At 36.1% G+C, this 25,487-nt stretch overlaps 1 protein-coding gene across 3 annotated transcripts; it reads right to left on the reverse strand.

The window, feature by feature from the left end:
- Window positions 1-203: 203 nt before the first annotated feature.
- On the reverse strand, window positions 204-25,432 carry TMEM184C (transmembrane protein 184C). 3 transcript variants are annotated; one of them, XM_004758027.3, is made up of 10 exons: window positions 24,750-25,431; window positions 17,749-17,879; window positions 17,614-17,650; window positions 16,703-16,908; window positions 6,712-6,786; window positions 5,530-5,623; window positions 3,496-3,608; window positions 1,870-1,969; window positions 1,195-1,366; window positions 204-970 (listed from the first exon to the last, which is right to left on the reverse strand). In XM_004758027.3, the coding sequence occupies exons 1-10, from the start codon at window positions 24,966-24,968 to the stop codon at window positions 705-707; spliced, it is 1,413 nt and encodes a 470-aa protein (XP_004758084.1). In that variant the 5' UTR covers window positions 24,969-25,431; the 3' UTR covers window positions 204-704. The 3 variants fall into 3 exon arrangements, with proteins under 3 accessions (XP_004758084.1, XP_044934271.1, XP_044934272.1); XM_045078336.1 differs by lacking the exon at window positions 17,614-17,650 and having other exon boundaries at window positions 24,750-25,432; XM_045078337.1 differs by lacking the exon at window positions 17,614-17,650 and having other exon boundaries at window positions 25,172-25,431.
- Window positions 25,433-25,487: the final 55 nt, after the last annotated feature.

Below are 25,487 nucleotides of genomic sequence, written 5' to 3' on the forward strand. Positions count from 1 at the left end.
TAGTTGTTTTAAAGATTAATATTAGGTCCTACTTAATTCTCCTAAAAGGAATAGAAGACACAGGTGTCTTTTCATTTTAGGTATGCAATTTCTAAACTTTAATCTTTCTGGACTTCTTTTTTGCTGTGCCTCTAATCAAGAACTTTTTGTAAAAATATTAAGGGTTTATGTTTAAAGAATGAGAGACAAAAAATTGCAGAAAATAAATGATAAATTCTTATTTATTGAAAGACATCCAGTTGAGAAATAGAGAAATAATTGTTAGGTAGGCATATATGGCACATGATTATGATTAAGTTCCACTAATTCATATTTCCAAATTACACTTTCTGCTAAACCCAGAGCATTATATTCATGCAGCAGTGGTAGGGAGCATTGATTTTTTTTTTTTTTTTAATGTCCATCCTCTTGATAAAGCAATGTAGTATGAGGAACATTTAGTAGAGTCATTTTCTACCATTGGAGTATGTGATACTCTAATGTTAAGAAGAAATCAAGTCTAAGTCTAGGATATTCAGACTAATTATTTGTGATATACAAAACTCAGTCAGTTATATAAATCCAGTAGTTCCACCTGGCTTTCACCTTCTTTGTGTTGAAGTTTTCCATCATTTATGGCTTGTCCCAAGCACAAAATCCTGAGCAATGGGATACCAGGTAATGAAACAACATGGAAGCAGGAGTAGTTTACTTTTGCACACTGTTCAGGAGGCCACGGATTTATCTATAAGTTCTTTTTTCTCTTCTGCAGTATCATTACATAGTTCATCAGATAAATTAGCTGTAGTAGGTGTAGTCTGGGGAGTCACAGTGTGTCCAAACCCTTGGTAGTGACCCATGGGTGAAGGTGGTACAGAAGAGGCAACAGAAATTGCATCTTGTGAAGATGAGGATAACAAGCTTGTATGTTCATTTTGATCTTGATCCTCAGGAAAAAACTTTTTCCTAGGATGTCCCATGACTGTCCTTCCTTTAAAGTAATAGAAAAGTTTCCAAGTTAGCAAAAAAGTTGTTTTTACCACTATAAACTTACCATGCTAAGAATAAGTTCTCCCTCCCATCTCTCAATTTGAAGAGCCTTACTGGTACTGCTTTAAACAAAATCTTTTCATCTCTGAAATAGCTACTAAATTGCCCTAGTGGGAGAACTGCAAGAACCTGTCTATTTGGGTGAATGAAATGGCTGGTACTTACCAACATGCCTTACTTGTTCAGAAATATCATCCCTAATATCTGAAACATCCCACATGGCAAGAAAGGAATCAAAGCATGAGCCCTCTTCTGCTTCTTGGACATAGGGTTTATATGAGAAAGTGTAGTGATGAGCAATAGCGGCAAGGAACATCTCAATACAGATGATAAAGTCCTACAATAACAAAAACAAAAAAGCAGCCATCTTTAAGCTTATATCTAGTTTTGTAGATAAAGGAAAAGCACTATTTTTCTCTCTTCTCAACAAGTATTTGAATATCAACAGCTGTTTTTTCCTCATAAGGTTATATTCATTTTTTCTTTTTCTAAAATAACTATTTTTGATCTCTTAAAGGACAAAATGGCAACAATTTATATCTATTTTATACTACCTCAGTCAAGTATGTTTTAGCAAAATACAATGTATTCTCAATCCACTGCCCAAAGACTAAGAGAAATGCACAGAGAGAAACGGACTAGGAAAAACCAAATCTAGGTTCTATTCCTGGTTCTACCACACATTAGTGATGATGGCTAGTCTCTCTAGGGTTCCTCCCTTTCCTCCTCTGCAGAGTGAGGAGAATAGAATCCCCACAGCCTACATGTTATCAGGTTCAGGAGATAATATGTAAAATGGGTAAACAGTAAAGTTTTATTAAGTTCACAGAGAGCACTAACCTGGAGTCCTGTAGCCACAGCTTCTACAGTTTGCCATTCCCATGTATGCTTTTCAGAAATAACGCCAACTTTTACCAACAAAGCAATAACTACTGCTTGCCTATATGTTAGGAAAAGGTAAACGCCATATCTATATCAAGCATAAAATGAGCAGGTGTTTTAAAAATATGCCATTTAAAAAGTTAAACCCCAGTACAACTTGTGGACCACCACACCACCACCACCCTGCCTTCATAGCATACTCCTGAAGACATTGCACATCTATTGTAAATATATTTATCCGCTTTAAAAGTTTATTCTTCCAGTAGTTTCGTCATACGAATTTTGATTATGCATTCTTATACACATGGAACTTCAAAACTTGGTTTATATGTCTTTGTTTTGAAAGTGTATACAAGTAATTAGATTTTAAGTTCCTCCTATACCCAGACAATGCCCAAAACCTGGAACAATAAACATTTAAAATAAAGGACAAGTGTTATTTACACATATATTAATTATTCAGATTATTTTTTAAAACATTTTGAAACCAGTCTTGTTAGAAGTGCTGGAACTACAGACAAACTCAGAAGGCACTGAGTCACAATGAACATTTCCAGCACATCCATGACTATGACCCTAAGGTTAAATTTTAACAGCTAATAATGAAAATGAGATAGTTAAGTTCTGTATGTAAGAATTTTACTTTAATACTGCTTATAATGGTCAGAGAATTAGGAACAACCTAAATGTCAATAGGAGAGTAGTTAAAAAGTTAGATCCACAAAACAGAATACTGAGTAAAACCATAAAAACCCAAATGGTAAGAAAACTATATCCTCACTTTATTGATAGAGAACTATATCCACAGCATACTGAATGTATCCTTGAATTCAGCAAGTTTTTATGGTATGAAACTTTCTGTGGCATTTTATATGTAACATTATCTGCACCACAATATTAATCATTCTTTCTGGGTGGTAGGGTTTCAAGGATGATTCTTTTTCCCCTTTTTGTACTTGTATACTGTTAAATTTGGTGTATTTGTTTCTAGGTCCCCTATCACCCACCCTTTTTACTAAACTGGGACTATGTACAGTTTTGCTGGGTGGCTCAGTGGGTTAAGCCTCTGCCTTTGGCTCGGGTCATGGTCTCAGGGTCCTGGGATCGAGTCCCGCCTTGGGCTCTCTGCTTGGTGGGGAGCCTGCTTCCTCCTCTCTCTCTGCCTGCCTCTCTGCCTACTTGTGATCTCTGTCTGTCAAATAAATAAATAAAATCTTTTTTAAAAAATGTATTTTACTAAGTAAATGAACATTACCTCACATTATTAAATATTGTTATGTTTATCTTTCAAACTATAGACTATTCTCTTATATGAAAGGACCACCATATATTCTTTAATGATTCCTCTAGTGCTGAGACAGGCTGTCTCAAATTATTTTCTTCTTATAAGTGTGATGGTGACCATCTGATCATTTCTTTATGAAAAACCAAGAAGGGCTAAACAGATGAACTTTTCAAAAGGTAAGCAGAAACGTTTTAATTCATTTTCTATATTAAAACTATTTTGAAAATCCTCCCTAATCAATAGTGTTATTGCCCTGTAGAAAATGAGAACATTTATATTCAAGAGAAAGCAACACTTACCAAAAAGAAACAAAAACCACCAGTTTTACACAAAGAAATTTGCCAACAGGTTGGATTGGACTCAGTTCTTCCTTCAGTACTTTGTAAAATAGAAGCAGGCAATACATGGCAAACTAGAAACAAAATTAACAACAGTTAAACTTCAATAAGAATAACTAAATACAGTAACAGAAATAACAGTTACAAACCAGAGACCTGGTACAGAGTAATATTTTAGGCAGTTTTTTCTAGGTTTTCTATTCTGTTATTTTTATTTTATTTTAAAGATTTTATTTATTTATTTGACAGACAGAGATCACAAGCAGGCAGAGAGCCCGATCTGAGGCTTGATCCCAGGACTCTGGGATCATGACCTGAGCCGAAGGCAGAGGCTTTAACTCTCTGAGCCACCCAGATGCCCCTATTCTGTTATTTTTAGATTAATAATGAGCTTTCAGAGTTTACTGTGGATGAAATTACAGGATACGAAATTTCTCAGAAGAGATGTATAATGTCTTCCCTGAAAATGTTTTTAAGTATTCCCTTAGGGGGCCCATAAGGAGAATAATGAATAAATGACTGTCATGAATGGAGGAAAAGGCCCTCATTCAGCCCAAATAAAATAAGCCCTGCTTATTAGACAACATTGTAAATAAGTACTATTTGACTAAAATTATGACCATGAAATATGAAAGGAATCAGGGAAACAATTTTTCTTGAGGGCAGTATGTTAATCCAGTTCAATTTATTTTTTTAAAATAAGTTTTCAAGACTATCGTTTATTTTTAGAAATCAGTTCTAACAACCTAGTGCATTGTACATACAAATAAACATTTCCCTAGAACTTTAGTTTTCCCCATTATAATTATATAAAATGTTCAGGTAAAATATTTTAGAATATGAAAGCAATAAAGAAAAATACAAAGCTGCCCACAGTCTCATTATCCAATCATTCCCTTCTACACACAAGGTGCCTTTTAGCAGGTATCATCAACTAAAATGTAAAATTTTGTTGCCTGACTTTCCCCCCACTTTAAGTATGTTACTTTTTGTATGTTTCACAGGCTTGATCATGACCTGAGCTGAAGGCAGACACTTAACCAACTGAGCCACCCAGGCGCCCCAGACAGTTATTTTTTAGAGCATTTCAGTTTCTAGATCATAGTTTTTAAAAAAGGCATTCACAATTTTCCTTTATTCCACATATATGAGAGAAATTTATTCCTCCATTTTTTTTTCTTTAAAGATTTTATTTATTATTTATTTGACAGACAGAGATCACAAGTAGGCAGAGAGGCATGTGGTGGGGTTGGGGGGGAAGCAGGCTCCCTGGTGAGCAGAGAGCCTGACACGGGGATCAATCCCAGGACCCTGGGATCATGACCTGAGCTGAAGGCAGAGGCTTTAACCCACTAAGCCACCCAGGCGCCCCTTATTTCTCCATTTTTATTCCAAACTGGTACTGGAGCGCCTGAGTGGCTCAGTTGGTTAAGCATCGGCCTTTGGCTCAGGTCATAATCCAAGGGTCCTGGGATCGAGCCCTGCATCTGGCTCCCTGCTCAGTGGAGAGCCTGCTTCTCTTCCTGTTTGTGCTGCACACCCAGGTGCACGTTCTCAGATATATATATAAATAAAATCTTTAAAAAGAAAAAAACCAAATATTTAAAAAAACCCAAACAAACATGGTACTGTCAAATACCAATTACACTTTTTTTTTAAAGACATAGAAATTTTCTCTTTTTGAGTATGCCTAGGTTATGTGTTTTTTAAGGAGAACACTGTGCTTTCATTTATGATATCCACACAAGTATGTAATGACTACCAGAACCAAATGAACAAACATGAACAACAGGTCAAGGTAAAAGTCACCAGATAATTTACAAAGATACTATATTTTTATATATGTATAAAGACATGTTAAAGTTTCTTCAAGTTCCTTCCTATAAATTGAATTTCAAAATTAAAAAACAATGAACTTTATTCCCAAAGAAACTTCTAAGAAAATTAAGAGTCAAAGACACTAATTTAATGTAATTAAAATTAATATTTACTCACCAATTGTGACATGTTGTTTATTATAACCAAATAAGTCCAAGCATTCGAAAAGCTAAAGTTTCCTTCATCATATATACCAAGCAGCTCACAGATTCTTAAAAATGGTAAAAATGAGATTTATGATTAACTAAAACAAAATATAGTTTAAAACACAGCACTGACAGTAATACTTAAATTTACAAGTCAGTTTAGTTAAAAGACCCCATAGATAAGACTCCACTTGATTTTTGGTCAGAGAGGTGGTTTAAAATGAAAATAATTTTCCAGTAATGCTACCATATTATTATCCCTTATCTTAAATCCAAAATAAGACATATACATTGAATTAGAGGAGGTAATTACTAGATTAAAAAAAAATTAATGTCACCTAATTTTGAAAACCTTATTAAGACATGTAATACAAGTCAATACATAAAACTATAATTTTTTCCCCAAACTATCTTGGGAGGTAAATTTTATGAATACCCAGATCTCAGAATTAACTTACATGATTCCCCAGTTTCTAAACTGCAGAAAAAGCATGCCTTCATAAATAAATTAGTTTAATTCTAAGGTAAATGTTACTAAAGAAATGCTAGCTCAAAGGTAAAATAAAGAAATGAATGCTGCCTTCCCCTTTCTTCCCCCTCTTCTCTGAACATGCAAAATTATGATTAACAGATAAAACATGTAATATATTCACTTTATCTGATATTCTTAAATTTTTCGGGAATAGTTTTACCAAATAGCTTAATAATATGCCATTTTACCTCATCTCCTAAGCCTTGTCAGAATTCTTACAAAAGAAAAATATGACTTATCCTTGAAATCTAGTACTCATATTCTAGGTTAACCATATAAAAATAAAACCATATAATGAACCTAAGGTAGCATACTTTAACTTCATGTAACAGATGTTTTTGTAGAGCTATGTGAACATTAATATTCGAAGAAAAAAAAAGCATTTTTTAAAATGTTCCCAGAAAGCTGTGGAGATTGTTATTTAGAAGAATTCTTTGATGATTCTTTGCTTATAAATGATCATCTTATTTATTGTTTATAGTAGGGTTTCTACATACTCTGTTTTTTATAACAGACTAGATCTATAGCATAAACAAGTAAATTAATGCTCTTTGTGCATCCTCTTATGAAGTCAGAGCATGAGGATTTTAAGAAACGATAATATAAATTCTTTGTACTTACAAAGCAACAATGGTGGTGAATGGTCTGACCACTGTATACTGCAAAACACCCAGTTTGCACCTGAACAGCAATACTCTGCCAAAGAGTGGGAAAAATAAAAACCTTAGAATTTCAACTACTCATTTAAATAGTACCAGATTTTCTCTAAAGCCCCCAAATTAAAATCACTTTGACAAATGATGCCATATTTATATTTCATTCTTTTAATCTTGTCATTCTAAATGATAACTGGGGAAGAATGTAGATGGTGGCAAACATTGTTTAAATGCTATTTTGAAAATAATTTGACAACTACATCTTCTGAAAGATATCCCTTTCTGTGTTTAGTCTCAAATTCCTGATTACTACAGTACAGAAAGAAGTGTATCCCTGTATGTTTCTGGAAGAAAGACTGAATAACAAATGAACTGTATGCATGTAAATGTGAAAGCATATTCAGAAGGTATTATTTACATTTAAGGTTCAGTTTCAAGTTTGGAATTTAAATATCATTCCAGAGAGTATCACTGATTAGATATTATGAAAGGACAAAAAAAGATCCTGCATAAACAGTTTTTATCCTATTGCTGGGCTCACTCAACAGAGGAGAAAATTCACAAAGAGTAACAAAACAAAAAGTCCGGAAATAAAAAAGGCTCTCTACCTTGACAGCCTTGTGCAAGCCTTCTGAAAAGACCAAGTTGCTCTGAGGGCAAATGCTTTATTTCGTACTACTATCAGGAGAACTGATTATCAGTGTTAGGTATTACAAATCCCCTAATTTTAAGAATTATTACATCTAGGGGCACCTGAGTGGCTCAGTCAGTTAAGTGTCAGACTCTTGATTTCAGCTCAGGTCATGATCTCAGGGTTCTGGGATCGAGCCCCATGCTGGCCTCTGCAGTCAGCAGAGAATCTGCTTGAGGAGTCTCTCTCCCTCTGCTTCTCTCCCCATGTGCACACTCTCTCTCAAATGAATAAATAAATCTTAGGGAAAAAAAAAAGAATTACACCTAAACAGGAGACTGAGAATCTGGCATTCAAGCCTTGAGGTGTTATGTTAATAAAACTGAATAAAGAAACTGTTGGGGTTCTGTATGCTGAGAGCCTTCTCCCTGCTGAGATGGTTCACTCCCATTTAAAGTCAAGTGTGCCCCATGTGGAGGCCTAAGGGGTGCACTTGAGCTTGTTGCAAGACCTCCTGAGAGAATGCCTTCACTATAGATGCTGTGCTTCCTGCCCCATACTCTCTATATAGGGTCAAGTCAATTAGCTACCTTTGAAAGCTGTAGAGAATTACTGAACTGGAAGATGTATTTGAAGAAATTGCCCAAAATGTAGCAAAGGTTGAGACAAAGAGAAAATGTGAAAGAGAGTTACAAAGAACTGAACAAAATCAGAATTATTTTTAGTTACAGAGGTCAGTAGAGGAAAGACAAAATCAGAAGAGGTTATGGCTAGGAACTCTGCATAACAGATGAAAGATAAAAATCTACAGGTTGAGGCAACCTGTAAATTAGGCAGGACTAAAGCAGAAATAAAACAATCTAAATACTTTATGGTGAATCTGCAGAACATCGAAAACTGGGTCTTAAATGCAGGTGGAGACAGATCATCTATAATGGAATAACAAACTGACAGGAGAAGCTTAGCAGTAATAATCGAAGGCAGAATTAGGAAGAATAAAATCTTCAAAATGCTTGGAGAAAATTCCTGCCAACACAGAATTACACCCAACAAAACTGTCTTTCAAGGATTAGGGCAAATAAAGATACTTTTGGATAGGTGTACCTGAGAAAATTTGACACTGCTACATTGACACTGCAGGGAACTTTTAAGGGCCAGACTTTAGAAAGAAGGAAATGATCCCACAGAGAGTGGAAATGCAAGGAGCGCAGAGTAAGTAAATTTTTAATATTTGTAGTTAAATCTACAAAAGATTTTAAAAAAGCCTATCCAGGGGCGCCTATCAGTGGGTTAAAGCCTCTGCCTTCAGCTCAGGTCATGATCTCAGGGTCCTGGGATAGAGCCCCACATTAGGATCTCTGCTCAGTGGGGAGCTTGCTTCCTCCTCTCTCTCTGCCTGCCTCTCCGCCTACTTGTACTCTGTCAAATAAATAAATAAAATCTTTAAAAAAATGCAAAAAAAGTGTCTAATTTTTAAGATTAAAGTTAGATTTTAAGTAATTACAGTAAATTTTAGACTCTTTAAGTATTCATGATAACATCAGAAACTATGTGACTTTTAAACCAGTGATAAAAAATGGAATAAGAAAAAAAAAATGGAGTAAAAAAACGAAAATAACAACAATAACAAAATAATTAACTACCAGTGGAATCTGGAGTAGCACCCAGGTAGCAAACAGGTTGATATAGCTGCAATAAAGTACATATTTTCGTAATAGGTAAAAATAGTCATGTTAAAATTATAAATTGTTAAAGATTATACCCCGTTCTGCTACTATATGAGCTGTGAAAAAGCTTTTGGTTTTCAAGGTTTCTTAAAAAGTATTTTATAATAAAAAAATCTATAATATATTATTTGTTAAATGTGGGTGTTTTAAAACAGATTTTTCTGTTTACATTTGTTTGTATTCCTCTGTTTGGAAAACTTTAAAATTATTTACTAAAATCTCCATTAGAATGTGGATTCCTGAACTGGATCCTAGAAAGAAAAAGTACATTAGTGGAAAAACTTGGGCAATCGGAAGAATTTGCAATTAGAAGTATGATACCAATGTACTTTCTTTTTTTAAGATTTATTTATTTTAGAGAGAGTGCATCCACAAGCACATGTTGAGTAGGGGGAGGGGCAGAGGGTGAGAAAGAGAATCTCAAGCCAGCTGAGCACAGACCCCCACACAGGGCTTGATCTCAGGACCCTGAGATCATGACCTAATTTGAAATCAAGAGTCCAACACTTAACTGACTGAGACACTCAGGCACCCCACCAATGTATTTCTTAGTTTTGACAAATGTACCATGATTACATAAGATGTTAAACATTAGGGGAAGCTGAGTAAGGGTGTATTATAAATCTGTCTTGTCTTTGCATCTTTACTGTAAATTTAAAAATTATTCTAAAATAAAGGCTTACTTAAAAAATGGAGTCAGTGATAAAAGAACAGAAGACAAAAAGAAAACAAACAGATGGCAAGATTTAAAATGACTATATCAATAATCAAAAAAATCTAAATGGGCTAATTTAAGTGATGAACTGTCAGATTAGAATTCAAAAAATACTAAATTTATAAGACATAATATATCTAAAACATAAGGACATGGAAAAGATGAAAGCCAAGGGTAGAGAAAGATATGCCAAGCAAATACTAAACAAAAGATGAGAAACCTATTAATATCTGAGAAAATAATTTTAAGACAAGAACTTTTTTTTTTTTTAAATTAGAAAGCATGCCTGAGACTGAAGGGGGAGGGGCAGAAGAAGGTAGAGGGAGAGAGACTTAAGCAGACTCCATCCATGCTCAGCCTGGAGCCCAATGCAGGGCTTGATCTCATGACCCTGAGATTATGACCTGAGTCAAAAATCAATAGTTGGATGCTTAACTGACTGAACCTCTCAGGCACTTAAGACAAAAAAGATTATTTGGAATAGAAACAGCATCAAAATATATAAAACAAAAATTGACAGAAGTACAGAAAGAAAGTGACAACCTGGCAGAATTTAAGTATCTTTTTCAGTAACAGTACAAGTAGTCAAAATCAACAGAAATACAGAGAATTTGAATAACACATAAGCTTGAGCCCATCATGCACATAAATATAACACAGCCATTGATTAATATAAAATTTACACTCTCTTCAAACATACAAAACCTTTATAAAAACTGATCATGTACTAAGGACATGAAACAAATCTTAGCCAATTCTAAAGGCTGTCTCAGAGAGAGTATATTCTCTGACTGCAATGAAAAGAAATAAAATGAAAATCTACCCCAAATCCTGTTTGGAAATTTAAAAATATTCCAGAATAACTCCAGTAAAGAAAAAATCCCAATAGGAATTTAAAATGGGATGATAATGAAATTACAGAACATAAAATCTGGGATTTATGTGGTCATGGGATATTAACTAGACTTACTGTGGTGACCATTTTGCAATACATATATGTATTTAATAATTAAATTGTACAACTGAAATTAATATAATGTATGTCAATTACATTTCTATAAAAAAACCTGGAATTCAGTGAATATAGAACTTGAAGGGAAATATACAGTTCTTAATGCAGTATTAAAAAAGGGGATGGCTGGCTGGTTCAATCAGAAGACCAAGTGACTTGATCTTGGAGTGGTTGTGTTCAAGCCCTACATTAGGTATAAAGAATTGGTATAAAAATTTAAAAACTCTCAAAAAAAAAAAAAAAGAAAGGCTATGTAAATTAGTGAGCTAAGGCTCTAACATGTTAGGAAAAGATAGTAAACCAAAAGAAATGGGAAAAAGGAAGTAAAAATAGGGCAGAAATTAATGATAGAGAAAACCAATATATTACACAGAAAATCAACAAAGCCAAAAATCAGTTCTTTAAAATTTTTATCATTTTAAATTTTTTAAAAGATTTTATTTAGTTGAGAGAGAGTGAGCAGAGTGAGAGCGAGCACAAGTGTGGGGGGGGGTGGGGAACCAGACTCCACTTCCCCACCGAGCAGGGAGCCTGATGTGGGGCTTGATCCCAGGACCTCAGGATCATGACCTGAGCCAAGGGCAGATGCTTAACTGACTGAGCCACCCAGCTGCCCCCAAAATCCAGTTCTTGAAAAGACTAGTAAAAATAGGCAAACTTCTGACAAGATTTTCAAGGAAAAAAATAAAGATACAAACAGCATTACAAATGGAAAACGAATCATAACAACAGATCCAGAAGAGAGTGAGAATATATATAAATGTATGCCCATAAAGATTTATTTATTTGAGAGAGTGTGTGTGCATGTATGAGTTGGGGCAGGAGGGGGAGGTGGGAGGGAGAGAGAATCCCAAGCAGGCTCACTGCTGAGCTTGGAGCCCAACTTGGGGTTCCATCTCAGGAGCCTGAGATCATGACCCGTACTGAAACTGAGGAGGATGCTTACCTGACTGAGACACCCAGATGGCCCTGTCTATACATTTTAAAACTTTTTTTATTCTGCCTAACTCCTAAAAATTTTATTTTTTAAAAAATGATTTCAGAAACAACAGGATGCCTAAATAGTTCTATACTTGTCCTGCCATAAAGTCCAGGTCTAATCTTCAATGGTATAGCTACAGTCTTTTCCTGTGACACACAAATAAAAGGTGATAATGCCTATTCAGGCAGTATAACTTGGATATGAAAATCAGACAGGAACAATTTAAAAAAGGAAAATTATAGTCTAATCTCACTCATGAACATAGATGTAAAAATTCTAAACAAAATATGAGCAAACCAAACCTTGTGGTATAGCAAAGAAGATGATACATCTTAATCACTTTGAATTTATCCTTGAAATACAGGGGGTTTTAACATTAGAAAAGCTATTAATCTAATTTACTAAATTAACAGGTTTAAGGCAAAAACCAACCATCTCAAAAGATACGTTAAAAATTCAAACAAGCCAGGAGTAAAAGAGAGCTAGTTCATTTAACTTGACAAAGGATGCCTACAAAACACCTTTAAAAACATAAAATTCAATTACATTTTATAAGAATTCCCTTTACAATCAGGAATAATTTAAGAATATCTAAGGCTACTCAATTGCACAGTAAGAAGAGAAATATACAGTATAGACTGGAAAGCAAAGAGATCCTTCACTTGAAGAGGACTATCTTCACACAGAACTTAGAAAGATCTACAGACTAAGAAAATTGTAACAGGATTTTTGGATTTAAGACCAAAATGCCAAAACCAACTGCCTTTCTACACACTGGAAGCAATTAAAATGATTTTTAAAATAGATGCCATTTATAATATCAATAAATATGTTTATAAAATCAACAAAGATATGTATGACTTTTGAAAGTACATTTGAGGAAATGTGCTTTACTGAAAGGTAAAGGAAGAGCTAAATAAGTAGAAAGCTAGACCATAATCATGGTAAGACTCAAAAAATCATAAAGATGTCAATAAACCAAAGACAATTCAAATAGCAACAACAACAAAAAAAACCCACAGGTTTTTCAAGCAACTTGCCAAACTGTTCCTAAAGTTTATATGTAAGAGCAAAACCCCCAAAATAGCCAAGATAATAGGGTCAGGGCCCTAGCCCCTCACTTTAAGGTTTATTAATAACTTGTAGTAGTTAGTGTATGGAATTGGTCCAGGAATAGAAAAGTTAACCAATAAAAAAGAAAAACAAAAAAACCAAAACAATAAGCCACAGACAGACCCATACGTGTTGAAACCTGACATAAGACAGAGACAGCAAGATCAGTGAGTGAGGGAGAAGGGAGAGAATGGTGCTAGGACAATTAGCTATCAGAATAAAATGAAACTGCATTTCTACTTCATACAACATAAAACATCGAATGTTTATAAATCTTAATGAGAAATTTTTGAAATCTTTGTAAGAAAAGCACAGGACAATGTTTTTGTAATCCTGTAATTGGAATAGTTTTTTGAACAAGACACACAAAAGTGCTGACTATAAAATAAGATAAATTTAACTATATTAAAATTAAATTCAAAACTTCTATTTATCAAAAGATTTAATAAAGGTGGCAAAGCATGCCAAAAGCTATAAAAAAGGTATTTTCTATACACAGTAAACAAAGACTTGTATCTAAATATATAAATATCCCCTACAAAGCCATGAGACAGACAACCCATTAAAAAATGAGAAACAGGGCGCCTGGGTGTTTCAGTTGGTTAAGCGACTGCCTTCCGCTCAGGTCATGATCTCGGAGTTCCGGGACCAAGCTTCGCATGGGGCTTCCAGTTCCACGGGGAGTCTGCTTCTCCCTCTGACCTTCTCACCTCTATATTCTCTCTCACTCTCTAAGAAGTAAAATCTTAAAAAAAAAAACAAAAACAAAAAACCCCCAAAAAAACAGAAACAAGAATTCCTTGGGAAAGGAAATACAAATACTTAATAAACATAAAAAGTTGCTTAACCTCATTACTAATCAAGGAAATCCAAATTAAGACCACAGCAATATACCACTTTATATTCCCTTGACAGGCAAACATAAAGAAGTCAGGGTAATTCCAAATGTAGGTGAGTATGTGGTTCAAGTAGAAGTGTTTTATACTGTCAGTGGGAGAGGAATATGGTACTGCCACTTCAGAAAACAATTTACTACTAACAAGGCTGAACAAAACCTAAAGACTTAGCATGCCACTACAAGGTACACACCCTAGGGCAATTTTTTTCAAACTGTCAAATTTAACTTGTTAGGCCATGACCTGAATTTTAAAAACAAGAGGAAGGAAAAGAATATAGAGTAAGGATTAGTACCATTTCATGAAACCATTTCTTTCACCAGTATACTAAATCAACTGGTAAATGGTTTCCCCTCCTCCATACACAATTTAAGGTTCACTGAAAGAAAACTCAATGTGCTCACTGTTTATGTTACAGCAAGAGGACAAAAAGTTGACCTAGTTTTTTAATCAATTAACAACTGCAAACTTGCCAACTATTTACATCTTATAACCAAAGCACTATACTGAATTATCCTAAACAGCAGAGCCTAATTAATTATCAGAGTTTTAACACCAGTTACCTATTAAAGGGAGACTGGTAGCCTACAATGCATTTATGCATAAGAGCCGTTTTATTATTACTAAAGCCATACCTCTAAATTACATAACATAGGTAAACACTTAATCTTTTTTCAAAGCAAAGAATACCTGAGTTATAACCATGGATGCACTGCTGACATTATTCAGGCAGCAGCTATTAAAATTCAAGTCTCGGGGAAAAAAATGAAACCAACTCAGAGATTTAACAAGAATAAATGTAATTGGGTAGTGAGGAACAAATCAATTCCACAAGCACAGACTAGGGGGATTTTGACCAGTAGTATCCCTTGAAAAAGGTTTGGGGTTTTAAAGTGGACCCCTAGCTAATTGTGATGAGCCACCCTGAAGAGAGAGCTAGAGTCTCATTTTTAGGTTCTGTAGTATTAGGAGGAGAGTCCTAATCAAAGCCAAGCCATCATCATTGTATTTACTGGATCACTGCAATCTCTTCCATCCTTGTCCACTCTCAATTCAGTCCACAAAGAGCACAATAATCTCTAAAAATGAAATTTGGGCACTAGTTCTCTATTCAACATCCTATAATGGTTTCTCACTATCCTGACCAAACTTTAGACAGGTCTCCTCTGAGCTGTCTTTTCTTTTCTTTTTTTTTTTTTTTAAGATTTTTATTTATTTATTTGACAGACAAAGATCACAAGTAGGCAGAGAGGCAGGCAGAGAGAGAGGAGAAAGCAGGCTCCCGGCTGAGCAGAGAGCCTGATGCGGGGCTCCATCCCAGGATCCTGGGATCATGATCTGAGCCAAAGGCAGACCTTAACCCACTGAGCCTCCCAGGCGCCCCCTTGAGTTGTCTTTTCAACTAGGCATCATTCTCAGGCCTTGTCCTTGGGGCCTAAGTCAGACTGAGTAAGAATACTGCTAAGTCATCCCTCTACCCCGATACCTGATTACCCTTGATCCTTGCCAAGCTCCTCACCTCCAGCCTTGATGTGTAAGTGCTTGGTCTGCCCTTCCCAAGAATTCTATTATGTCATTTTAAAGAGAATTCCCCTTCCCTTGATGTCTCCTCTCAGTAATTTTCCATCCAGTGATCACCTCAATCTGCTCATTAGCTATAAATCTCTCTATCCATATTATATTTTTTGCTGGGCACAGTTATCTCTCCCCCATTTCAAACTTAAAATAGTTTTCTTTTACTATTCCTCTTTCATAGTCTTTTCCTTTACCTTCATAGCATTTCCTGATGTAAGTAACTCTGTATTTGTGTCTTCATTTAATTCCAAACGTCCGAACTGAAATGTAGGTTCTAGGAGTTCTACATCTGTTATATGCACTAGAATATATCTATATATTGGCACATACTAAGTGCTCAATACATATCAAGTGTGTTAATGAGCATATTAAGAGCTTACCATTTAAAATAGCTAGGTAGCTCCCTGTCATTGCACGTGTATAAACTAGAGACATATATAGTCCCAATGTTGGACAAATGGTTCTGTATTGCATAGTAGGCAATACAGGTCTCCCTAGGTTGTAGATCTACACTGATTACTGTAACTCCAAATCATTATAGTTATCTTGATTGGCAACTTTCACCTTAGTCCCCATTATCAGTGATCAAATCCTATCAGATCTTCAGTTGCAACCTCTTCCTTTCATTCTAATTTCACCTCTCTTTCTCAGCTTATCTCACAAATGGGACTAAAATAACAACTTCCTAATTTATTTCTCCATTTCTGGAATATTCCTCCCTCCAATGCATTCTTTATAGTATTACAAAATTAATCTTTCTAAAATGGTACCTTCAAAAGTTTCCTTGATGAAAAATATCCAATGGCTTATTCATATAAAAAATGCAATCTTAGCTTCAACTGAAATTTTCAGGCTTTATTTTTCTTTATTGTCCTCTACTGCTATAGAATAAGGCCAACAGACCATTATATAGTACTAGAATAAACACTAAACACTTACCCACTTAGACTATCTTATCCCTGGGTCTTACACCTGATTTTGCCATTAACTAGCTATGTAATCTTAATCTCTGTAGATCCTGGGTTTCAACAGTAAAAGGATGTTGACTAAATGATTCACAGAGTTTTCTTCCCTGCAAGTTATCTATTTAGGATAAATAATGTACAAGAGAGTTCTTCGTTTGTGTGGATTATAAAAATGTGTTTTCATACTCTTTAAACTTGACTATGAACTACTTGAGGGTAGGAACTCTTCTTAAACTTTCAGTCCTGCTCCTAGTACTTAACATGCTGCTTTACAGAGAAATGACTGGTGCTTAAAAATTTTGTCTAAATACATAAAAAGATTAAAATCAGTCATACTTACTCTCCCATTGTCCATGGTGGACAGCAACACAATGGAGGGAAATGTTTCTGCTGATCTTTGGCTTCAAGGATTAATACCAGATTTGGATACCGGTTAGTCAGATAATTGGTAAGGAATCCCATAAAGTTGTAAATGACATAAGCTTCATAACATTCCCTGCAGGTATCCACATATATTGCAATGCTGGGGTATTTCAAAGCTATCCACTATGAAAAAACACAGATGTTAAAAATATTGCAGCTAAAACGAATTGCCATTCCAATTCATGGTTATCACAATGCTAATTTTTAAACTTGGTATTTACATCAAACTTTCTAAAATTTATCAGAACTACCAGACAATCTGTGAAATGAATTTTTAAAAGCAAAAAAGGTACTGGATACGTAAAAACATTCGTGTTGGGGGGGAGGGTGTAAATAGTATGAAGAAAGAAGCTAAATTACTCTGTAATTAGGTTCTTAAATATAATCTGAAATTTTTCTTGAGATAATCATAGAAAATGCAATTAAAGATATTTCCTTTATATTTAACCAAATTAAAGCAGTGATCTGTGACAACTCCATGTTTGAATCCATCAGGGACGGGTTTTTCCCCCCCAAAACATAAAAAGGATGATAATGTCATTTTAAATATTATATTTTTTAAAGGACTAAGAGCTAGTACTTAGAAATTTTACACGACTAAGCAAAAAAAAAAGCTATAGATTTTTTAAAATTTAAAACACCCATCTTTGCTATTGTCATACTTCATCTTTTTTACTAATATTAAAAACAAGTGAATCTTTGCACTTTTCTTACTAATCTGACTCCTTATTGCCAAATAATAAACTTTCATTACTGTAAGCATTCTGTAAATATAGTTATATCATCAAGCAAGTTCTTAGCCAATGAGATAAAATTAAATATACTTACACTATCTAAACTGTATATAGGTACCATCCAAAGAATCCTAGTTGGAAAGCAAAGCATAAATTAAAAACATTTTACATCACAGTTATGAAATAAGTGAACATAACACTAGAAGAATTAAAATATATTCACACTTACCTTATTATTGGTTTCTGTAGTTCCGGTTGTGTATAATGCACTAAATGTTGCAATATCACCCACAGCGATATAGGTATAGTCAATAGCAAAAAGATTCCAGCAATAAACCAAGCCTTGGTGTGTATTCCAACCTTTAAAAAAAATAAATATTAATAAAATAAATCCTGATATTATAACTGAAAAGCTAAATAGAGAATCACAAGCAGGCTCCACGCTCAGGATAGAGCCCAACTCAGGGCTTGATCTCATGCCTTGAGATTATGACCTGAGCCGAAATAAGAATCAGACACTTAACTGACTGAGCCACCCAGACACCCCAAAAAAATCTTTTATGGTCTACTCCTTTGCTTTTATGTTTGGAGAGTTAAAATCCTACCTACATTTTCTATAAATTTTATGGTTACCCAACATGTTAGTAGAACATGTACAGAGTATTTATTGCCTAATAACTTTGCTAAGTTTTTTATATGTTTTATGTCTTTTAACCCTCCCACTTGATAAGTACTGCCAGAACTACTGTCCAAATAAACTGTGTTAATTCATGCTACTTCTATTATATACAACAGTATCAACTCAGGATATTACATTTTAAAAAGCTATAATTTCATTTTTTAGGTATCTGATCAATATTTTATCCTTTAAAAGCTTACTCAATTTCTAAAAATATACTTTGGATGATTTTTTTTTAAAGATTTTATTTATTTATTTGAGAGAGAGAGAGAAAGAGACAGCATGAGCAAGGGGGAGGAGCAGCGGGAACAGGGAGGAGCAGACTCCATGCTGAGTAGGAAGCTGGATGAAGGGCTGGATTTGGAGGACTCTGGGATCATTACCTGAGCTGAAAGCAGACGCTTAGCTGATTGAGCCACCCAGGCACCCCTGAGCTATCTCATCTTAAGGTAGAGTTGAAGCAATTCACTCACTTTCCTGCCCACCCCCCCAAATTCTGAACTTCTGTTCTATCTGTGGAGCACGAGGGAGTGAATTTTATATTAATTTGTGAATTCACTCTTCAAGGCAGGAGTACAAATTAATGCTCATTTTTTTAAAGGAAAAAAAGTGGGCATTTAATTTTGGTACTTTTGGGATGTGAACAGTTAATTAAAAGAGCTAAAGTCCACAACTTCTAGTTTTACTTTTTTTGAACAGGATTTTTTTTTCAACAGGGGTATAAAAAACGTAAGTATAGAGAGGACAAATGCATTTTTACAACAATGAACTTCTACACTAAACAGTATGGAAAACCTGAAAAGCAAACACAGTTAGCCCTTGAACAATTTGACAGAACCCCAACTCCTGTACAGGTGAAAATCTGTATATAATTTTTGATTCCCAAAAACTAACAGCCCACTACTGATCAGAAGCCTTACCTATCATATAAATAGTCCTTTAATAGATATTCTGTATGTTACATATATGTTTTCTTAAAGTAAGCAAGTAAGCTAGAGAAAAGAAAATGCTATTAAAAATCAAAGAGAAAATACATTTATAGCACTACACTGTATTTACTGACAAATATCTGTGTGTAAGTGGACCTATAGCAGTTCACACCCATGCTGTTCAAGGACTAATTACACAAAAAGTATTGCTGAATGCTGGGGAATAATCAAAACAGTAAGTGAAAGCTAAGTATGTAGAGATGAAGATTCTAAAAGCAATGTCTGTGCAATCATTTTCCAGGATTTTTGCTTGGCTCAATTTCATTTAATATTTAGTACCGGTGGTCCCAGACTTACCTGATTCAACTTTCAATTTCTTGACTTTACAATGGTGCAAAAATAATGTGCATTCAGTAGAAACTATACTTCAAATTTTGATCTTTTCCTCAGTGTTTTGCTGTGTGGTCTGATGTTCTCCTGATGCTGGGCAGGGGCAGGGAGCTGTAGCTCCCAGTCAGAGATGGGATCAGGAGGGTAGACAATCTATACACTTAACAACTTCCTTCACATGTGATGGGATTACATCTGGAAAAACCCATAAACCCATCAACCCATGAAAAACCCATAAACCCATTGTGGTTGAAATACCCTCAGTTGAAACTGCATTTAATGCACTTAGCCTGCCAAACAGTATAGCCTAGCCTTGCCTCCCTTAAACATGCTCAGAACTCTTACATTAGCCTACACTTACTTGGGCAGAATCATCTAAAACACAGCCTACTATAAAGTGTTCAAGATCTCGTATCTCATGTAATTTACTGCATACTGAAAGTGAAAAACAGAATGGCTATATGGGCACAGAAGGGCTTTAACTGTATCGGTTGTTTACCCTCATGATTGCAGGGCTGGTGGAAAGCGACAGCTTGCTGCCCCGGCCCAGCATCATGAGAAGAACATTACACTACAAAGCACTAACCCAGGAAAAGATCAATATTCAGAATCTGAAGTACAGTCTCTACTGAATGTATACTGCCTTCATACTACTGTAAAGTCAAAAAAATCGTAAGTCAAACCATCATAGTTGAGAACCTTCTGTATACCCACAGTGCCATTCTGTTTTTCACTTTCAGTACAGTGTTCAATAAATGACATGAGATACTTGATACTTTATTATAAAATAGCCTGTGTTAGATGATTTTGCCCAACTGTAAGCTACAATTATTCTGAGCATATTTAAAGTGGCTAGGCTAAGAGATGATGTTTGGCTGGTTAAGTGCATTAAATGCATTTTTACAGACAATATTTCCCACTTATGATGGGCTTATCAGGACATAACCCCATAAGTCAAGGAAGACCCATGTTCCTTTTAACGATGACCTAGAATAATAATAGCAGCATATTCTAGATCTTCTCTGTTATAAGGTGACAATTAAGAACTGTATTGTCAAGTAATTTTAATGCCCACGTTTGTTGTTATAATTCCTTACTGCCAACTTGGTGGTAGACTTAAGAGAAAAATGATGTGCTTGTGACTAATGAAGGCCAAGCATCCTCAGTGTGCTATAAAAAAGAAAGTTCTTTTCAAATGATCATAAAACAAGTGACTACAGAACTGAGTCATTTGGCAACTGAGTGATGCCAAATTAAAAAAAAAATCTTGCATCAAAGAGTTAGTACCATTTCTACATTGCAGGTGGTAGTTTCAGAAACACATCATCTGTCCATATTGATGCCATTAATTTGAATCACTGGTTTTATAGTTTTTTGACTTTTGAGATACCTAAAAAAGCTATATGCATCTGTTTTGTGTGCACATATATTTAAGAAGTAAGTAAATGTTAGGTATCTGTAGAAATTATTAATATAATTATTATCTTTAATTTAATTTACATTTATTTCTCAATAAATTATTCACATTTGAATTGATATGAGGATATCATTAAGATTATTAGACTTATCAGCCATAAGTGGAGATATGTATTATAGATTTTTCCCTCCTATGGTAACATGAAGAAAGCAGAGAGGAAAGAAAAAACCATTAAGGACAATCATCCAGGAGTGAGTTAAATAAAGCTGAGCCAAATGCTTTCAGAGCAGAGAGTAGAGTGCAATGAGAGTGCTCTCTGGATTCAATCCTCAGGAGAAGAGAGGAGCACTTACATAGAGAGAAGCTACTTGGGGCATAAGGACACGTAGGGCAGGGTAAAATGACAGCAGAGTAGTTTGACAGTATGTGTGCATTTAACTTACTGGACTTCCATTATTCATGCTTAGCCAAGTAAGAGACAGAAATAGTTTAAGTAGTTCAGATGGTCATCTTCCCATTCCAATAAGTAAGTATATGCCCCTCCGTGGCACAGGATGGGCTCTATGAACTTCCTATTTTTTACTATCTCAGTTCCCACTGACTTCTCACTGTGGAAGCACAGGAATTCTAGTGTTTAAAACACAAAAATGTTTTTCATGCAAACTGTTCCTTAACATTTAGTGCTCAAGCAAATGTATGTTACTCTGCTTCAGGCGTTCAACTGAGAACCCAATCCCAACTAAGATGTTATTCCACATGAAAAAGAAATTGGGGCTCCAAAGCAATAGTGAAATTTTAAAAACAGTGATAATTAGGGTTTACTCAACACCTACTATGTGGCAGGCCCCACGTTACGCATTTCCTACCCATAGGATGAGGACAACTCCTATGATACACAGGTTTTAAGAAGATCAAATAAAATTACACCTAAATCTTGGGGACATGCTCTACTTATTGTATGTAACCTTAAAAACAAAACACAAGAGAAAAAAAAACCCAAACCAAAAAAACCTGACTTAACCCACACTCCTATCCATAATGCCATTCATTTCTCTGGTCCATTTCATAGTAAAAACACTCAAAACAAAACCAAAAATGAACAAAAAAACTTGTCTTCGTATCCTGATACCACTTCTTTGACTCACATTCATTCTTCCAACAGTTTCAGTCCCTACAGCTCCACAGAAACCATTCCTAGGATCACCAATGACCATCCTACCTTATGAAAACCAGCAGACGACTCAGGAGCACTATTCAGCTCCTGAAAACACTCTCCTTTTCTGGCTTCCAGACACCACTCATTCTCTTTCCTCACTGGCTGAGGAAAACAAAAAGTTCCTATTCCTCTACCAGATTTCTAAATGTTGGTGCAAGGTTCTTAGCCTCTATAATCTCATTCACCCTTACGGATTTTTTTTTTTTCCTAAAGATTTCATTTATTTATTTGACACAGAGAGAGAGCCAGTGCACAAGCCAGGGGGTGTGGGAGGGGGAGAAGCAGGCTCCCCTCTGAGTAGGTAGGCTGATGCAGGGCTCCACCCCAGGACTCCAGGATCACCACCCGAGCACAAGACAGGCACTTAACCAACTGAGCCACCCAGGCACCCTATCCTTATGACTTTAGGCACCATCTCTTTCCTGACAACTCTCATTTTAATATCTGCAGCTCGAACCTTTCTAAACTCTTGCCTTGCATATCCAACTGTGTATCTGACATGCCGACCTGATGGTCTCTCATCCACTTCAAACTAAATGTCCACAGCAGAACTCAAATTTCTCTCAAACCTGTCCCGATCAACTTTCCATCTCAGTAACTGGTATCACTATTTACCCTACTGTTCAAGATAAAAAAAACTCACAGTCGTTCTTGATTACTTTCTTTCTTTCATTGCCTCTCCTCCCCAACCCAACCTTTGGTAAAGTCCTGTTTCTTCACTGCCAAGGATACTTCAAATTCACTTTTCCATCTCTATTTCTACTATCCTGATTTGGGTCATAAGTCATTGTAACTCAGGCACTGATGACTTCTTAACTATCGTGAAGAGCTTTCTAATGTCCCTTTACTTCCACTTAATTTTCCATAGCTGTAGTGGTGTTTTGAAGATGCCCAATTGTTCATTTCTTAGATTTTTTTTTAGTTTCTTCCATAGCATTTTGTGCAATTTTATTTTACTGATTTGGGGTTTTGTTTGTTTGTTTTTCTTTCTTTCTTTTTTTTTTTTTTTTTTTTTGTTGTTGTAGTAGTGGTCTCACCACGAAGTTCCATGCAAGTGGGAACCAGGTTTTTAGCTCTCACCATACTGAACACATGCCTGATTTATCACTGGGATGAAGGAAAGTTTGCAATTTTTAAACAGGGTAGCTGGGTGACATGAGTGGGCCTGAAGGACATAAAGGAATAAGAATACCAGCTGGGATAAGAGAATGCCACGAATGGGGAACATTTAATGTAAGGGCCGTAGCCTACCCCAAATGTCTGAGCAAAATCACTGGTAGAAGCCCAGAATTGGGGTAAGTCAGAGGGGGATGAGGTGGGGGTGGTGGCAGATTATGCCGGGCTATACTGGCCATAGTTAAAGCTGCCGGCTTTTAATCTGGAACTCTGAGTGATTGGAAAATTTACAGAAGAGGCACATACTGTGACTTAGGTTTTAATCAGATAATTTGGCTGGTGAATTGAGAATAGTCCAGATAAGACATGAAGAGAATTTGGTTCAGGGTGTTTGCAGTAGAGACTGCAGATTAAAATTTTCCTTACAAGCTGGCACTTAAAAACCACAGGTAACTAACAGCTAAGTGAAATCTTACATTGGATTGATATTGATATTAAATGTATTAGCCTTAAAAGGAGTTCCTATGACACACTCCAAAAAAATACTCCCAAGTAAGAGAATCCTAGTTGTATGAAGATGTCTATACTTGATTTCTGGTAGACAAATCATGAGAATAATCTACACTTCTAACAAATGGGGACTATTTAACATAGTGGAATATTATATTAACATGACAAATAACTACATAGGCTATGCCAATATGGGAAAGTCAACAAAATATAATTTAGTGAACATAGAGAAAACAAATTGTATATTAAGCTGCATTTTGTTTAATTATTTAAGAATCATTTCCAAAGCCTAAAATAGCCTTGGGCTTGCCATTGCTCTTGTAAAATAGGTGTTGCTAAATAAAAGTACTTTCTGGTATTTATTAACTTAGAATTGAAAACTCACTGTACAATTTTTATAAAGTACCCATCTGAGTTGAGTATTTACCTTGGGGTCTTCCAGCTTGTAGTACACTTTACTGATGTCACAATAAGAATATGACATCAAAAAATATACAAGGGACTTTCTGCAAAATCTTTGTGGGTTAAGAGCTAGAGCTAATTTCTAATTAAAAACAAACTACAAATTTAAACCCACTAGAATCCTTTAATTCAGGAAGCTAGTTAAGTGCTAACAGAATTCAAATACATGGTTTTCAAGGTTGTTTCTTTGATCTAGTCAAGTCCAGTATCTGAACAGATCAGATTTCAGGAATAAAATTACCTTACTTTCTGGGAATTGATGAATACTTGCAAAAGAGTGCTCTTCTAAGCAGCAATCTTAATATAGTCTATTTTCTCAACCTGGTCCTCCTTCCACCCGCAGCATGCTTTGAAATACCGTGAACAAGAAACCAGACAGGTTTATCAACTAAGACTGGGCTCATTTACATGACGTAATTTTCAGGATATCAAGTCTGGGGCATCTGGGGTAAAAAATGGGCCACCTTAGATAGAAGAAAGGGTGGACACTCATGGTGAAGGACCTTCTTACCTCCAGCTTCTGTAATTCCCACACGCACAGAGGAACCGCAACCACTATGGACACCAGGTAGATGACCACCGCTAAAGGTCGAATCCACTGTCTCCAATTCCTCCAGGTACAAGTGCAAGGCATGTTTCCGCATAAATCAGCTCCAAGTAGCAAGGAAAAAGAGCTCGAAGGAGATTGTAACGGGGAGCCCTGTTCTTTGGCTGTCGTGTCAACTCGCATACTACAGAGAACAGCTGTTGGGGGACTCTACCAGCAGCTCGAGCCGCCTCCTCGGCCCGCGCTGTGCTTTCTGCTGCTGCTACCGCAACTGCGGCCGCTCAGGGTGTTAGCAGGGAGCAGTGCGGGCAGCATCCTTTCTTCCCTGCCCCGCATCTACCCAGTTCTTCCGCGGTGGAATCCCCGGGCGGAGCCGCTGCCCTCACCTGGGTATCGCCCAGAGCTCCGCCTGCACCATGGCCTCGAGGACAGCGGCGCCGACCAGGACCGACTTCTAAACGCCCTGCACACAGTTTGGTTCTGTCCCGCAGCTGCCTGTCCACTTGCTCTTTTCTTGGGTAGTTGAGCTTCCTCCCTCCCGCGCCTGCAGGGGTCTCTTGGCCCGATTCTGCCGGCAGACAAGAGGCGAGGACTCAAACCCGCGGCGGCCAGGATTTCCTCACTCACTCCCACGGGACATCCCCCACAGCGGAACCCAAGGCCAACCCAGGGCTTCCGCTTCCGCCCCCGCTGTTTGAAGGT

Source organism: Mustela putorius, unplaced genomic scaffold (assembly GCF_011764305.1).
Source record: "Mustela putorius furo isolate JIRA1106 unplaced genomic scaffold, ASM1176430v1.1 tig00000242_pilon_pilon_pilon, whole genome shotgun sequence".
NCBI lineage: Eukaryota > Metazoa > Chordata > Mammalia > Carnivora > Mustelidae > Mustela > Mustela putorius.